The sequence below is a fragment of the Opisthorchis viverrini genome, assembly GCF_000715545.1.
Source record: "Opisthorchis viverrini unplaced genomic scaffold opera_v5_14, whole genome shotgun sequence".
Lineage (NCBI taxonomy): Eukaryota > Metazoa > Platyhelminthes > Trematoda > Opisthorchiida > Opisthorchiidae > Opisthorchis > Opisthorchis viverrini.
The window spans coordinates 439,507-455,763 of record NW_008751670.1 but is presented as its reverse complement, the minus strand read 5'-3'; the positions used below and the strand labels follow the sequence as shown (position 1 = coordinate 455,763).

Here is a 16,257-nt window from a genome sequence, read left to right as displayed (position 1 = left end):
CACGGGTGTCTGAGATACTCTCAGACTGCCCAGCCTAGATAGGAGCGGTCGTAGTGTTGAGCTTAGGTCCAACGACAGACCTTGCGGTCCGCAAGCAGCCTAGATAGGAGCGGTCGTCCAACGACAGACCTTGCGGTCCGCAAGCTTGCACTTTACCTACTGAGCTATCTCGTCACACAATTAACGCCTCATCTAGTTGTGCGCCATCAACCGTTTCTGGGCAGCACGCATTTTCAATACCAGCGTTCGCAGCTTGCGTCGTGGCGGTCACCATGTGCAAATCAACCATGGACTCAATTAGATCGTGCAGCCGTCAGCCGCCGGTAGAGAGCCGTGCTTCAAGACCCGACCCTTTTGGGGCACACAGCTGGATTCCGATCACGCAGAGCGGTCACGTCCGAAGGTTCGTTTATCTTCAGACTGCTGCAAGTCTGTAAGAAGTGTATTCAGAGAACTTCCATAGCTCAGCGGCATCGGTCTGAGCCAGCTTAACTACTTTCCGCAGTGAACCAACAATTTACTGGCAACATACACGTGGATGAAGCATGGTAAATTGTGAAAGAGGCTACACAGCCGGCGTTCAAAGCTCAGTGTTCGAATTTCCTCACTCGATCAAACGACCACGGTATAAATGAGGTTACTAGTCCTAACTGATGTCAGGAAAATCATTCCAGCGGGCACCTAGTGCGGTGGCCCACGGAAATCTTCCAGACGTCAAATGGTGGGGTTAAAAGCTCAGGAGATGGAGCAGGCTCTTGCCACAGGAAATAGTCGTATGATGTATCACTTGCCAAAAGAAGGCAACTATCAGCGAAACAATGTGAAAAAGATGATTCCGTGGTTCACTCGTAAAATTCCTGATTGGAAAGATGGTCCGAGTGGCTCGAAGAGCATTTCAGCTGGCCCCTGGGAAAATCGCATACAACTGGATAAAGTTGAAACCTTTATTGCTCACTAGTACAAAATGTCCCTCCATAAAATTAAGAAACGTGACTGGAACGTAAGAAGGCACCAGGACCGAACTGTTTGCATTGAGCCCTCTTCAAATGAGTGCAGAGAATGTCCGGTTTTTATATCCTGACAATACTTATTGGTGCTCTTTGGAGTGGAATTTAAATGCTTACAGAACGGTGCGCATCAACAGCCATCGACGTTTTCAGAAAGGATACACGAACACTAGATACCCTTGTGGGATTAGTCCGGTGGCTGTGGCGCCAGACATGGTGAGAGGCATATCCGTAAACATCAAGCTGGTTTGCGTCATGTAAAAGCGTGCGTCGGTCGCCTACTTGCTCTGACAGATCAGAGAACAGCGGTGCGCTCTCCAGCAGGTAGCATTGGTCACCTTGACTTGAAAGCTGCTTTGTACTCTGTTGATCGCTTGAGACAGTGGCACTCAATGAAGCAGAGGTATTCGCTGTAAATTCACAATTCTCCTTAAGCGCTGTATGCCAACTCCCGGGGACTCACCATAGTCTCCAAGACCTTCGAGGTCTAAGTGCTCCCTGGGTGGTTGCCTACTGGCCTCAAGTACACAGACGAGATAGCTCTTTTTGAACCTGACGTCATCGTACTGCAGACGATATTAAATATTGTAAGTAAATCTTCTTCACGGTTTGAAATGCTCTTCACAAAGTGCATGTTGCCACAGCATGACTTGTTAGGCTCAAACCCGAGTTTCATGCTTGCAGATTAGCTGTGTCAGTCCCTCTGGTACAGTCAAAAGTGCTAGTTCCATACGCATTGGGGAGGCCGGAGCAAATTTTTCCAACCTACATGATCCATGGCACTGATGTTGTTAAAGAGCCTTTAGTGTTTGACAACCGGTGTCTTCAGAGTATTACCCAATTCTGGTGGGGACATCGGTTCATTACAGGTTAAGTATGCCGAGTGGTTTCCGGAGGAAATACTTAGCCCATGATGAGTGGATGATTACACTCCATAGGTTGTGCTGGCCTGGTAACATCCCCTTTGTGCTAGTCGACCGAATTCCTGAGAGAATGTAGCCATGCGGAGAGTGATAATGAGCCAGGGAAGTTCAAGCGGTGACTTGGCCACGAGGTATGAGGGTCATTATCAATAAGTTTGGTTGTGCCGATCATCGCGGTCTCCCTGGATGGGGACAAGCGCGTAGCTATCCACCCATATATTGTGGAACCATCGACGAACGAAACCGTGGCAGCTCTAATCAGCACGCAACTTCTACGTGGTTTGTGGCCGAAGATGATGGTGATGAGACGGACGTGGAAGTTGACGTTGGTTGTTTAACAGTGACCTGAAAGATGCCACAGAAGTTGATTGCGTCAACCTGGTAACGTCAGGTATCACCGATTTCCGCAGAATCGTATACAAATTTGGCTCACACCGGTTTGTTCTACTGGTAGCTGATTACCAAATGGTCACACTGTGCCAAGTTTTGACTTACAGGCGGCGAACGCCAGGTTGTTAGTAACGTTTACGATACCGAAAGTTCGCGCTAGCTAGAAACAAAGCCAAAAAACTACCACCACTGTCATTTCCAGTAATATGAAGGCTGTGGGAATCTCAAGTTGCATTTCATCTGACGTGGAACGACGGAATCTTGCATTCACCTCAGATTACAGAAGTAATCTTTGATCAAGTCGGACTGCACTCCGTCCGTGAGTAGAGAGATGTTGTAAAAATACGTTTAGTATCTCGAAATTCGTCCACCTCGTTAGGTCCTGATATTCGTCTGCTGCTGACTGGTTCCCGCTTCCGAATGGTGCCGAAAGTTCGCGCTAGGTAGAAACAAAGCTGCTGACTGGTTCCCGCTTCCGAATGGTGGTTTTGGTACGTTCACTGAGAGTTATGCGTACATTTATGACACTAGTTGAGGTGTCCTCCGGATACCCGCAGCAGTTTAGATAGGAAATCGGGTTGTGGTTCAAAGATGGAAACTTTATTTGGAGAAGTTGACTGGAGTCATGCAAACGCGTCTTCGATAAGCAGCAGATACCGCCATCTAGTCAATCTAGAGTACGGGCTAAGCTTGCTTGTTGCCCAAGTTGGGTGGATGTGCGAACATTTAGGGGTAAGGGCTAGTTTGAGAACGTCACGGTGACGAAAAGTTGTGTTCATCTTGTCTGTTAGCTATTAATTTTGTAATCGAAGGACGATGAAATCGAACGGACGATTTTTTATTCCGTTACGTTCTCACAATTTGTCTATGGGCAAGATGCTACCCGGGGCTTACCTGGGGCCTATCCGTAGCGTTCGGTTCAAGCACCCAATCCTCAAAGCGGTGGAACAAATCGTGGAGCACATATTCGGCTGAGAAACTGACCGTGGCAACAGTTCTCACGCCATTTGGGTGACACGACGTCGTCAAGGCTGCTAATTGCACCCAATGAACACGCATGCTGATGAATACAAAACGGGTAGATCAAGACGAACGTCAAATAAGGAGAAAAGTGGAGCCTCATACACCTTTCGTGTTGTTGTGAGGCCGGTGACTATCGACTGACAATCTTTTGATGACATTCTAAGGTGAACCTAACACGTAGAGCTATTCGTATGTCTACGTCGTGGTAGACGTAAGAAAATCGGGTGAATCTTAGGCTAATGCGAGGTGACTTAGTGGTTAGAGTGCGAATTTACTGACGGAAAGGTCCGGTGTTCGAATCCTACCTCTGTCTCTTGACTCCCCCTGTCTAGGCTTAAGCAACCTGGCAATATCCCAGCCGTCCTGCCATCTTCTGGTGGCATGACCGTTAGGCATCAAAAGGGTACTGCAGCCAGTCACATTAGCCTTGGGAGAATACCATCACCGAGCACTTGCGGTTGTTTTGGTGAACAAGCTGTCCAAGCCAGCACCTAACGCGCCCCGGTAGTGTCGTCGCTGCCCGTACACAACCGCCTGTCTGTTACAACTTAACCTTCCGTAAAGGCTAGAGACTGTTTCACCATCGCAAGCTGAAGACGCACCCGATATAGCTTTACCACATCCCACTGCTCATTCCCATATCGGGATACCGGATACCTGGCTGGTGAATAAATACTGAATATGGTTATGATAAACGCTTACTAATTGCGTCTGAAGAGTACACCAGCAATAATGATTGTGATGACTTTCACATAAGTAAATACCGGATAGCGCTGAATGTGCATTGAACTATGACATGACGTGCATGGACACAAACTGGGTTTAAACAGCCATCTACAAGGTTAGCAGATTAAGTAGGCTGAGTGGATTCTGTCTGTTTTATCACTTCACCTAATGCCAGAAACCCGTGTGCCATACGGAGACCTTTTCACATAACTGTATACCGGGTGGAAATGGCATAGGAAATGTGGGATTATGACTTGACAAGAGGGCATAAAATCCGCTGTTTGCAACCCCCAGTTGCGCTAGTGATGTTGCCATTCTGCCTGGCACCATAATATTCATGAATTGTTATATTCGACTGAGTGCATGTGTACATGGACGAACGGAATGGGATTCTTTGCAAAAATCGGTCAATATTATCGTCGTTCTATCTTTATGGACAATCAGTTGTTTTTCTACCGCTCTTGTTAGATTCCCGCCATTTTTCGCTTCGTGTTCGGCGGACCCGTTTCGTGGCCGAGCGGGCGTGCAACCAACTCTCGGCCTTAGTGGAATGAACGGCATTCGGAGAACTTTCAGTTTTCGAAAAAAGAAGAAGAAATCCGAGTCCACCGACGGTTCAAAACCACAACAGTGGCTAGATGATGAAGCGAAGATCAAAGAGGGTAGCTGTAGTTTTCAAGTCAGGGTGAGTTTTTCTATTCGTGTGACGAATTTTTCAGTACTTGGGAAATATTGAAGTGTACGAATCTAGAGGTATGCAGGTGTGTGAAGAAGCGATCAAAGCATTGCGCAAGTCCAAAGTGGGTTTTCATTGCCTTGTTTCGCATAACTCTACCTGCTTTTTTCAGAAGAAGCCCCAGAAGGCCATTCTTTATGTTAGCGGAGATGCGCTTCGGGTTTCCGATGATGTCAGTCAGGTTTGTCTAATTACCTCCTCAAACTCCCCTACTTTACCGCATACTTTTAGCATTTAATCGTCGATCAAACCATCGAAAAAGTGTCTTTCTGTGCCCCTGATCGCAGTCATGACAAAGGATTTGCTTACATTTGTCGCGACGGTGCTACCAGGCGATGGATGTGTCATGCTTTTTTGGCAGTGAAAGATTCTGTAAGTTTGGAGCAGTGCGTTTCCGCTGAACTTTCAAAAGTGACTTGAAAAGTGTGTTCGTGTTTGGTGCTTGTTGTTGTGATCGCCGTCATAACGGTTCATCTATTAGAACGTTCACTCTTCTCTTCAAAGGTCGCAAGACGGGACAGGGTTATGGCAGGAATTCTTTCGGCCACTTCTTTAGACAAATGAACTACAATACTGTGCTCTCGTATTCATGATCATTCCTCAGCGATGGTTAGCGATGCACTGGCTAATTCATTTGCGCTTGTTGTTTGCTCTTTCCCCACCACCTTCGTAAGACTGATCTATGTTTCCCCATTTTGTTGGGACTAAATACCTCATCTATTCAACGGTCTCGGTAAAACATGAGTCTATAAGTGTTCATCAACTTCCGTCTCGTGGGATATTGGGAAGCAATTTGTTTGTTCATCTAGCCGAACTTCAAAAGGAGTCGCTAAACACGGCAATTTATCACGAAGACGTATTCCCATCCAACAGCAAAAAGTAATGGTCATTGAAAACTTGGGTTATTGTGGTTAGTTGATCTTGTCTGTCGGCTACATTACCTTCACGTACTATTCCAACTATGGAAGGTTCCAATGAAGGGCGTCCAAGACTAGGTGATCAACTCAGTCAAGAAGAGTTTTTTTAATGCGACGGGTTAATTTAGTAACTGTGCTTATGACTAGCTTGTTGAGGTGATAGTTGAATCTGTGTCAATGTGAATTTCCATAGTAGAGTCTCTTCCTTTTGAGAGCAAATCAGAGACTGTTACGTCGTGCTTTCTGAACCTTGTCACCTTGAGAGACAGGATAGCAAAGTGGGGAGTTTCGTGCCTCCCAGACTTTGCTCTCTGGAGAAGTTTGCTTGTGGGCTACTGTTAGCCAGTCCCTCTTCTCCCTAGTAGATTGTGATAATTACCGTACCGCTCGTTTTGAGGCTATCCGTATATTTTCACAGATCATCGATCGCGTCCTTTAGTCGAACTACAAGGGTTCGCTTTGGGAAGAAGTCTTCACACGACTGTGGGGAAACGCTTGAACAAAAACTGGCCCACGCGAATGTCGTTCACACCATCCAGTTTCCTCAGAAGTGACCAGAACCGCCTGATGCATTGCAACTCTGCTGTCCCTCTGGTTAAACAGACTGCTGGTTAAACGGCTGCTGTCGAGTTGAGCGCTCCGGAATTCCCGAACCTTCTTGGCTGGACTGTCTTCGCACGTGCTTCGAAACCCCACACGACTTCGCACGTAACCCTTCTCAGTGGCGAGCACGCTTTCAATTCTAGAGAGGACTTCCTAACTTAATTTGTTCTACTCGTGTTCGTAGCTTATGTTACCGTAGGTTTCCAAAGACGTTTGATCATTCCCATCGATGGCGTCGGACTACAATGAGTTGCTCAGATGTATCCATCTGAATGCTATTAAGAACACTACCTGTTCCTTCATTGTGTCCTTGAATACAGGGTTTATACCAAAACCCTTGAAAATATAAAAAACGGACAAATTCGACTGCTGCTTATTTGATATCAAATGTATTCCACCAAGGAACAGCCCAACAATGTGTTGTTTGTCCTCCCAAGAACTCATCTGTCTTGGTCTGCTATTCACATCTTCCTGTTGCGTACGTTCATGCACCAACCCTCCGCTAACTAAACGCCGTATAGGGACGACAGGAAGTTTCATTGATTATGCAAATAACTTGTCAGCCCACTCTTTCCGCTTTGTTTTTCGTTCCGGCTTAGTGCTGTCTTACGCTGTCCAATTCACTACGGAACTGCCACGGCAACTCTAGGTTGTTCCCACCGGTTCCCAAAGTTTCCCATCCAATTTTTTCCACAATCGGTTAGGACCAACCCATTTCTGGGACAATATTGCTCAACACAGACTCGATTCGTTCTTGGTTCTGTCCATTGATTTCATGTTAGTCGGTTCACGAGCGTATCGGCTGTGTAAATTCTATGGTGGAAAAGATATCGGGACTTGTGGCGGAATGTTACAACGATTCCTGTGCTGCAGGCTTCATCATTGCTCGGCCATGACCTTCTATTCGAGTATTTCGTGCCTGCTCCTTGTCAACGTTTTGTACAGCATCACTCCGGATTCACTTTGGTGCACGGTTGCACACTTTCCCCTTCCGAGCAAAGTTATAGTGATTCCTTAAAAGGGACCTTTGAACGGAACTGCATCTTCCGAGGGTCAGCACAGACGTTCTTCTCCACTCATAACTCAGCGCATGATCCTTAGCGGGTCTCCACAGAGGCCTGATGTCCACTCTCCTTGATGGTTCGTTGGGGAGAGCGCTTACTGCAGTGGGATATGGGCCGCTTTTGTCATTGTTCAAAAGAAAATCTGCTCACTAGCACTTCGTAGGTATGCAAGTTTGATTATGTTGTTATGGCTAGATATAACACTTCAAGAAATTACTCAGTTCTCAGTAGATGAAGTTTTTAGGGACATAGAAATATGCTTCAATTTTGATGGCTTTGTTTTTTACTCAGTTTTCTGCTCTCAAGAACAAGGTTTAGTAATGAGACCTCCAGTGTCTCCGTTAGGGTGAGCGTTCACAGGGAAAACTTTGAGAAAAAGGCTTTGGCCGGACGTAACTGTCTGTGGCTAATATTTGACGTTATATGGATGACACGTTTGTTTTGATCAAGATTGACAAGGTCAGTGGATTCTACCCTTCGTGCGGAAACGAGCCGGGGGGTCAAACAGTGGCTTAGCAGCAAAGTATGAGAGCCATTACCAGCAACCTCAGTTGCGCTGCTCATCGCCGTCTCCCTGGATGGGGTCCCCGAGATGGGATACATCAATGGTTAGAGACATTGTCAGACATGGCCCAGTCGTGCCCTCAGTGGCGCTTGTGCATCCAAATTTAGCTCCCCCAATCTCCCCAATGAAAAGTCCACTGACAACCCTGTATTAACACATCGATTATATCAGCTACGGTCTCCAGTGCGCATCTACCTACCCCATTTCCTCAAATTGGTGGACGAAACTGTTGCATTTATAACCAATGTACGGCAAGTAAGTGGTTCTTACGGCTGTTGATGATGAGTGGCGATTGAGGAAGCTGTTGTCTCAAGACCCACCAAGGAGTGGATTGTCACGTTTGTCGTTCCATACAAGGTGGAATTATCTGAAGTTGTCCGGAAGGTTCCAAATACAGCGTTCCGGAAGGGAGAAACGTTAGGCTCATTCAGTTTTAGTCCATTCGAAGGATCGCCTCCTGATTGGGAGGACTAGGGACTGCGTGTATATAATCGCATGCACCCACTGCACTAAGGACAGGACAGACTGCTGGGGAAAAATCGTTCAGCTGTAACATTCTTCCGGTGCCTAACTGCCATGCTACCCGAAGGAAGCACGAGGGCTGGGATACTGCCAGGTTGCCCAAGCCTAGACAGGGAAGTCGAGAGGCAGAGGTCGGGTTCGAACCACGGAGCTTCCGGTCAGTAAATTCGCGCTCTAACCACTTGGGCCATCTCGCCTCCTGCTAGAGAACTACACACCAGAAGTTTTGAACACAAGAGAAGAATAAACCAACCACTAATAAATGCAGTCGAATATCAGGTGCTGGTCAATACTGGCAGATAGCGTGACGTGCGCTAGACACAGGATATAGAACAAATGCGGAAAATATGGAAAAATACGAATCACACCACAGCGGTTGATGACAGAGACGGTGGAAATCACTAAGCATGAACGGAGTAGAGGATGTAGAACTGGTGAGCGTATGAAGGGTGGTATCAAATAAGCCAAGTTGACACGTTGCCGCGCGCGGTTATCGGTCAAGTGGAGTCATCATCTGAAATGGGAGTTGGGAATAGACTCCACCCAACCAAAATTCACATTATCCCTCCACCTTATCCAACTGTTTGAGCACCAACCCACCACACAGACTAACAAATAGCGTAGAGAACACCCGAGAGCAATCTTCGCATCAAGTGAACCGCAAAAAAAAACAGACATTAGACCCGGCTGGAGTTACTGCAAGTTCCCCCATAGCCCATTGGTTTCAACACTTGCTAACCCACACTAACAAGCAAAATATCTCAGTCGGCGCCGAACAGTGATTTGGAAGAGACTATGTGGAGATTTTGGGGATTTATTCTACACAGGCCTCAAAACTTGACCAAACTTTTAGCCACTTGGCTTGGCGAGGCTTTTGTATCCCCTTAAATGATAACTTCTCGATCAGTCCGAACTGATTGAATACCACTGTAACTTGTTGGTTACAGGGGTCACTACTGTGCGACATTTTACTTCACGTCGCCCAGACCCGACTATCACGACGCGACGGATTTAATCAGGTTGAAGCTCACCAACAGGCGTTTTGGCTGATTTGTTAACTACAGCCGGGGATGTCCGCTTTGGCAGAGCAGAAATAAGCGATATTATGGTGACGCCACACTGGTTCGATCCTCTTATTGCATACATTAGTTGTTCCGCTTCAAACATTTTCCCGTTAGCCGCTGTTCAAGAGCTAATTGTTTTCACCACAAGAGTTCAGAACGTGATTCGAGGTGACTCTATTTCGACTATTTGTCTATGCCTGTTTGTGATCGGATGAACAGCAGTCACTGGTGGATTTTCGAATGGTCTCCCCCCAGACGTGACAAGTGGTTTATGCCAGTTATCACTGACCAGGAAAATTAGCGGACATCGGTGAAATGACGCTTCACGTTAGCCGAACCTATTTTCCGCATCAGTTGACTGGTACTTTGATAGATGGTGTTGCGGACGTCACGTGTCCTGTTTACTCATGTGTTGACCAGATGATTCTACGTGGCGTTGGTGAGTGCAGGTGTTTCCAACATGAGTGAAATAATTTATTGACATCAGGTGAAGCCAGCGTGAAATTCTTCAAATGTCATGGTCGTGAAAGAGAAGGCACGTTGTTGATGGGTTACTGCTTCACGGAATTGCTACCAGCTGGTTGGTGGAATTCCGGTTCAGGGAACGAATATCGGTAGTCGGTCAGCCTAATCTGCATGTATATTAACCTCTCATTTCAAAATCCTCCAAATTCTCTTCCACTTTCTAACTAAAACGCTTGTAAGTGTGAGTAACAAAAAATTGCAAGTGAAAAGAGAATTTTTTCAAGACTGTCTGTACTGAAACAGCCAGACAATGGAAGCCAGCACATTTCGTTACCGTTACCATGCATACTTTTTAGAGGCCAGAGTTGGCAGCATATGCTTTGAATCGAGCCTCATCAGACCACCACTCCGGTCCAACGTCTCAGACCGTTACACAGTATTCCACAAAGTAGACTTAGATCTACCTTGGGTCTCCGTCAGACACGATGCTCACTCCAGTGCTGCCTGTTTTTTCTTCGGGATATAGAGCTTTTTACGGTCTACCCCTCCCCTCTCTTTTTCACTGAGGCCTTCCACGGTTGCTTGGGGTCCAGTTAAGTCTAACAATATCCAATATCGTTGTATTGCTATTTACGATGATAATGAGGACATTCCACGAAAAACTAACATGGCTAGTCACTTTCAATTGTTCCTGCATACGTCATTTTGACTTCCTGAATCGTATTCTTTGAGCTTGGTTTGCTGACTTCTTATTCTTCGGCCTTACATTTCAACCATCTGCAACATTGTTTTTATTTCCGCTTCAACTCTCTCCTCAGTGTATTTATCTTTCCTGTCCATCACATAGGGGGAGCGACTGTCTCATGCCGTCGGATGTGCATTTGCCATTTGTCTGGAGAAGAAACAAAAGCGTGAACGTGATGCACTTCAACTAGCTACGTCCGACGATCGATCGTTTACTCGGATCGGATCGTTCAGGCCGGTGAGTCTTTTTGTTTCATAAGTTAATTACCTTAATTTGCCACCGTATTGTAAATCATTTTTGAAAACCTGACAGACTGAATCACACACTACCCCTAATACTATCGACACTTTCCTAACCTGTCAACCAAGGGGCCACTCAATACTTGGATAGCGCTGAGGGGCCCAGAGATGGCGTTTTCACTGTTCTCGGAGTTACGATTTTAATAGAGTTTTCAATGAAAGTTTCCTCCCGTAAGCTAGGTCAAGCTATGCTGAAAAGCCGAGGGACACCATACAGCTGTTTCCTCCATACTCGGATTTATCAGCAATACCCATCTCACAAACCTCCAGAGAGCTTCAAACCAACGACTCCCGGCGTTTCACCGTTCGACCACGAGCAGCCGCCCTGCATTTAACTCGTACTTAGGATACAGCTCTCTACTCTTCCTTTAATCACGCCACCAGAGAGCCAGTCACGTGTTGACTGGCTCTTCAAATGACGACTTCTCTCATGGAAGGTTCACTCGTGTAAGTTATTATCTCCCTAAGCTACATGTCGCTTGTTGGTAGTTTTTGTTGTCCAATGAAACTGTCAGATTTTCTCACCACTTGATTGGCTGATCTTGGAACGTCTAAAGTATGTGGACCTGTGGTGTACATCGTAATCGGATATTGATTTTATATCGTAGAAGGGAATGTATGGTGGGCCATTTAGTGCCATGGTTCGACTGCTGCATACCAGGCTTTGAACATGAGACTACACTATAGAGGAGAATGTCGGTAGCTCAGGTAGCGTAGATGGTCGCCCAGCTCAGCGAACAAGCCAACGACCAGACTACACTATATTAGGTGATCTACCAGCTCACCAGCTATAGGCGACTGTGACCCCTGGCTCTAGAATCTTAATGGCTGAAGAAACCCACCGAACAAGAACACAGCTTTACTGCGAACAAACGAGTGCAGAATTACAGGCGTCACGACCTTTTAGGACGCACCTTTGGCCTTGAATCTGGTCGATGTCAAGAGATTGGTTGGCATTGGTTCTAGTTCACACTTGCTTACTCGAGCATCGCCAGTCGTCGCTGATTGCCTGCTTGAACGTCTGATTGATGGCTGGCTTTTCTGAAACCATTTTGGTGTAATTGGTGGTTCCCAGTACGTTTTGGACGTTCTGGGGTTGCTTTCAACAGTCTGACCTTCCCGAAGCCCGGAGTCTTACTGGGCTGTTTCATACGTTCTTCATCCCGATGTTTATTGGGAGAGGAATCCACGCCTCCGAGACATGTAGGGCGGTCTTCGTCGGGAGTTGAATCCCTTAGCATATCGAACTGAATTGGTGTTGCTCCGGGATGGCCTCCTTCGCTTGTGTGTACATCACATGAAGTAATATTGTTTTACCACAAACCGTTAATCCGAGTTATCTATCGAGAGATTTTTACGGCTCATTGTCGCTCATAATCGATTCACGCCGTCTGCTTAAGGGATCACCTATCAGACAGTTGTTTACGACAGTCCATGGAAAGTCTGTGGTGAGTGTTTTCTTTTCCGCAGCTGGAACCAATGTGCCTATGGCACGTGGTTCATAGCTGATAAATTGAATTTAATTGAATCAAATTCATCGCCCTCACTGTGTAGCCATCTTCAGCTAGAGACCATCCTCCTCAATAGGTAGCTGTTCTTCTCTCATCTACTTGAACATAAGGCAACGCACTTTCCGTAGTTGATGAGATCGGGATGAGATGACTCAGTCATTAGAGCACCAATTTACTGACCGGAAGGTCCGTGGTTTGAATCCGGTCTTCGCATCTTGGCTTCCTCTGCCTAGACTTGGGCAACTTGGCAGTCTCCTAGCCCTCGTTCTTCCTTCGGATGGCATGACAGCTTGGCACGGAAAGCATGTTACAGCTGAACGATCTGTCAAGCTGATGAGATGGCGCAAACCGGTTTTTCGATGCACTGTTTACTTAATTTTGTCCGTTCACCGATCGAACGGCATTGCTTTGTGGAAATTACTTTGGAACTAAAATCCTTATTTTAAGAAGACGACTAAAGAAACCATTCTTGAGAAACTCATGTCTTTGTCTAATCCTATTCCATCCATCCGTACTCAACTCAGTGAGGCGTACTCCTAGTTAACATTTACGCCCTGTTTGTCGCTGGCCCCTATTTTGTTTTTGATTTTCTGCCTAGTGAGAATGGACTCGGCATACTCCTACGCCTGGATAATATCGATTATTCTTGTAAGAGAGAAAGTGATGTGATTGTTCGTTCTTCATCTTCCCATGGGGATTGTTTTTAATGTTGCTGCCCACCCATAGGAAATGGATTTTCGCGTGAAACAACTGAACGGCTTTCCATTTGGAAGCAACTTTCATTAAAAGTGATTCCCTACGGAGCCTAGTTTCGCCACATTAAACCATATCCTATCCTTCGTTACAGGGATTTGCAATGATCCCCAGTACACCACTCCCCCTGTATAGTAAGGACAGAAACTCTCCAACTGTGTCATACTTTGAGATATGCCTGCTTTGAGGTATGGCGGAGTGAGAATCGAAAAAGGCTGTGCTTGCTTTATTTTCTTTCTGCATTAAATTTCCAGCACAACACAACCACTAATTAAGTGTATCATCAGTATGCCGCTACGTATATTACTCAGTTATGCAAGGCCACTTTTATTCATTTTTTAGTCGTTTTGATAAGTACTGGCTGTACATGGTTTGCTGAAGTAGGTTTGCATTGTCTAGTTATCATCGAAAATTGATCTTAGCTTCAATGGATCCTCGGGTCAGGACTGCACAGTCTTCAGCAGCTCACACATTCTCATTTTTGTGACAGTAAGCTAGTCTACTTCGGGATTTCCGTCATTGTCATATCCCACAAGACATTTCGATTTTCCCCTTTCGTGTTCACTGGTGTTGGGAACTGTTCTGATGCCGCAGCTCCTGTCAGGAGTATCTCTCAAGGCCGAATTTAATCCAGCTGTACTGAAACGCACAAAAAAAATGACAAGACAGATCAGTAATCTCACTCCTCTATTATCTTATCTATCTTTTCGCAGTCATCCATGAGGTCCAGCAAATGTCCCAGCGTAAAATTCAGCCTGGGTACGGGGCTCATAATGGCGTCCAGTAGTTGAAATTTCCAAGTCGTGTTCGGGCGAGAAATAAGGGGTTGACATCTGCGATTTGCCACCGTTGGAAGCATGCTATCTCGACGCTTAAGTCAACACCCATTATGTTTCCAGTCATGTAATTTCGTACTCGTTTCATAGATACACACCCCGATCTCTCAAATGCTATTGCAGGAAAATGCTTCAGCCAGCTGTTCTGTGGCCGTCATTAATCCAGAGCGCTTGTTATCACAGAGGAGAAGTTCATCTTTGACAAACGGAAGCATCGGTTCTGTTTCATCCAGACTGAAATTATGTCCTCAGTAGTGTGCACTTATGCTACTCGACCGCAACATCGAATTGTTTGCCTTCTCTGGACTTTCTCCAACCAGTCGAGCAGCTCAACTCATCCAGCTACGATTTTCAAGTGTCCAGAATGTTCTTTAGAGTGTAAACCCGTCTCCCTCACTTCCCCGACGGGACTTTTCCTTTCATCGACCTTCTCCTTTTGGGAACTTGAGCCTCCATTTCACTATTTCCTGGTATCGCTTTTGTTTTGAACTACATGCATTATTCGTCAAAAAGATGCGCACAGGCCGCTCATCGCAAATGAAAGCAAGCTGCAGCTTTCCCCGAGCCATCTACACCTATCTTACCGTTCACTTTCTTTGACTGTTTCATGTAAATCCTACGACTGTGTTGTGTTAGACAGCATCGAGGCATGCCATCCACCAAAATCAAGTTGCTCTGGCGTTCCCTTTGAGGGGCCTGAGTATGCCGTAACGTCTAACTTCATATCGTACCTAGATGCCTAATCGATATGGTCTATACGACCGCCTGAAAACTCGAAATCCATCATGTGTACAAGTTATTGAAATACTACTGAAACGAAATGATGACGACCGAGCTCACTACCTATATGTCCGTTATAGATACCTGTTAGCTGGTATTGAGGGTTGCGAAAGACAGCCTAACAACATAAGATCTTGGAAAGGACTTTGAGCCGGCTGGTTGTCCAATTGGGGTACTTGAGCTCTATGAACGTTATTCAGTAGTGGTCAAGGTATCTAGGTGTCCGAACTCAACTCGTATTGTTGCCTAGAGTATCAGCGAATGTGGTTTTGATGTGATGTATCGCCACGTAACCTCAACTGGAAATCTGCTGTCATCGACAGCGCAACATTAGTGTTCATAGATGCTTCGTTGTCGTAAAACCAACATCAACAATGAAACGGCCGTTCACTGTTTCCCGGATTTTTAGCATAGGTTGAATCCATTCAAAATAAAGTGTCTATGAATCCCCTCGGGAAGTTAGTTGGGATCGTTTGCTTTTGGCAGAAAATGTTTCTTTCCTGGTCCATTTTGAGACAAATTTTCCTAGACGATGTTTGCATCTACTTTGAATTCTTACTTGACGCCATTCCGCGTTCTTAGTGTGACCATAGTCGATCACAGGTAATCTGTCCTTCTCATATATGCTTTGGTTAAAACATGCTGTCGTTATTGGTCACTGTCTTGCCAGGAGATGAATGCCTTATCATGGGGTCACTTCTTGTCTCCCAGCCTATGTTGCATCACTTTTTTAACATAACTTTAGGCTTCACTGGCTGAGCGTCTTATCGACCCACAGTCTGCAATTCTGATCGAACCAGTTGCGAGTACAGGGGATAACAAGAGTCATTCAAATGCCTCGCCTCCTTCAACGACCGCCCCAAGTATCACTGGGAATGCGATCGTCGCTTCACCTGCAGTCGGTGCCTTCCGGTCTCCGTCTCCATCAGGAGTTACTGGAGCCATACCTCGTCCCCGTCCAAGCCCATCTATTCTTGAGAGACAGGTGAGTGCACAGGAGTTTATTCTTTTCTGAACCTGTAGACTGTTCATCCATTGGTTGAATTCCGAGCATCGCCGATACCGAGTGCAGTTCTGAGATGCTATCGATCTGACCAGTGGAAATATCCAAGCAGTGCTTCGCAGCCTCTCAGCACTCAATATGATCTTTTAGCAGTACCGGCCGTATCGAAGTTGGTCACAAGTCCAGTGAAAAGCCAACTTGTGTAAAAGGCGGGCTAAAAAAGATCAAGAAAAACAAGTAACCGCAATAGTATTTTGCACACTATACGTGAAGTTTATTCAGTCTTTGCCACGTGTTCTTTCCGTACGAAGCCTGAATTCCGCGC

The 16,257-nt window shown here is 46.0% G+C and overlaps 1 protein-coding gene across 1 annotated transcript in view; it reads left to right on the top strand.

The window, feature by feature from the left end:
• Positions 1-4,406: 4,406 nt before the first annotated feature.
• T265_01290 (hypothetical protein) overlaps positions 4,407-16,257 on the top strand; it is a gene marked incomplete at both ends in the record, with an annotated part of 34,701 nt that continues 22,850 nt past the window's right edge. The window contains 5 exons of the mRNA XM_009165296.1: positions 4,407-4,754; positions 4,789-4,986; positions 5,037-5,177; positions 10,853-10,987; positions 15,675-15,914. Of these exons, the coding sequence (XP_009163560.1) occupies positions 4,407-4,754; positions 4,789-4,986; positions 5,037-5,177; positions 10,853-10,987; positions 15,675-15,914 (1,062 nt within the window). The remainder of the gene's footprint in view (positions 4,755-4,788; positions 4,987-5,036; positions 5,178-10,852; positions 10,988-15,674; positions 15,915-16,257) is intronic.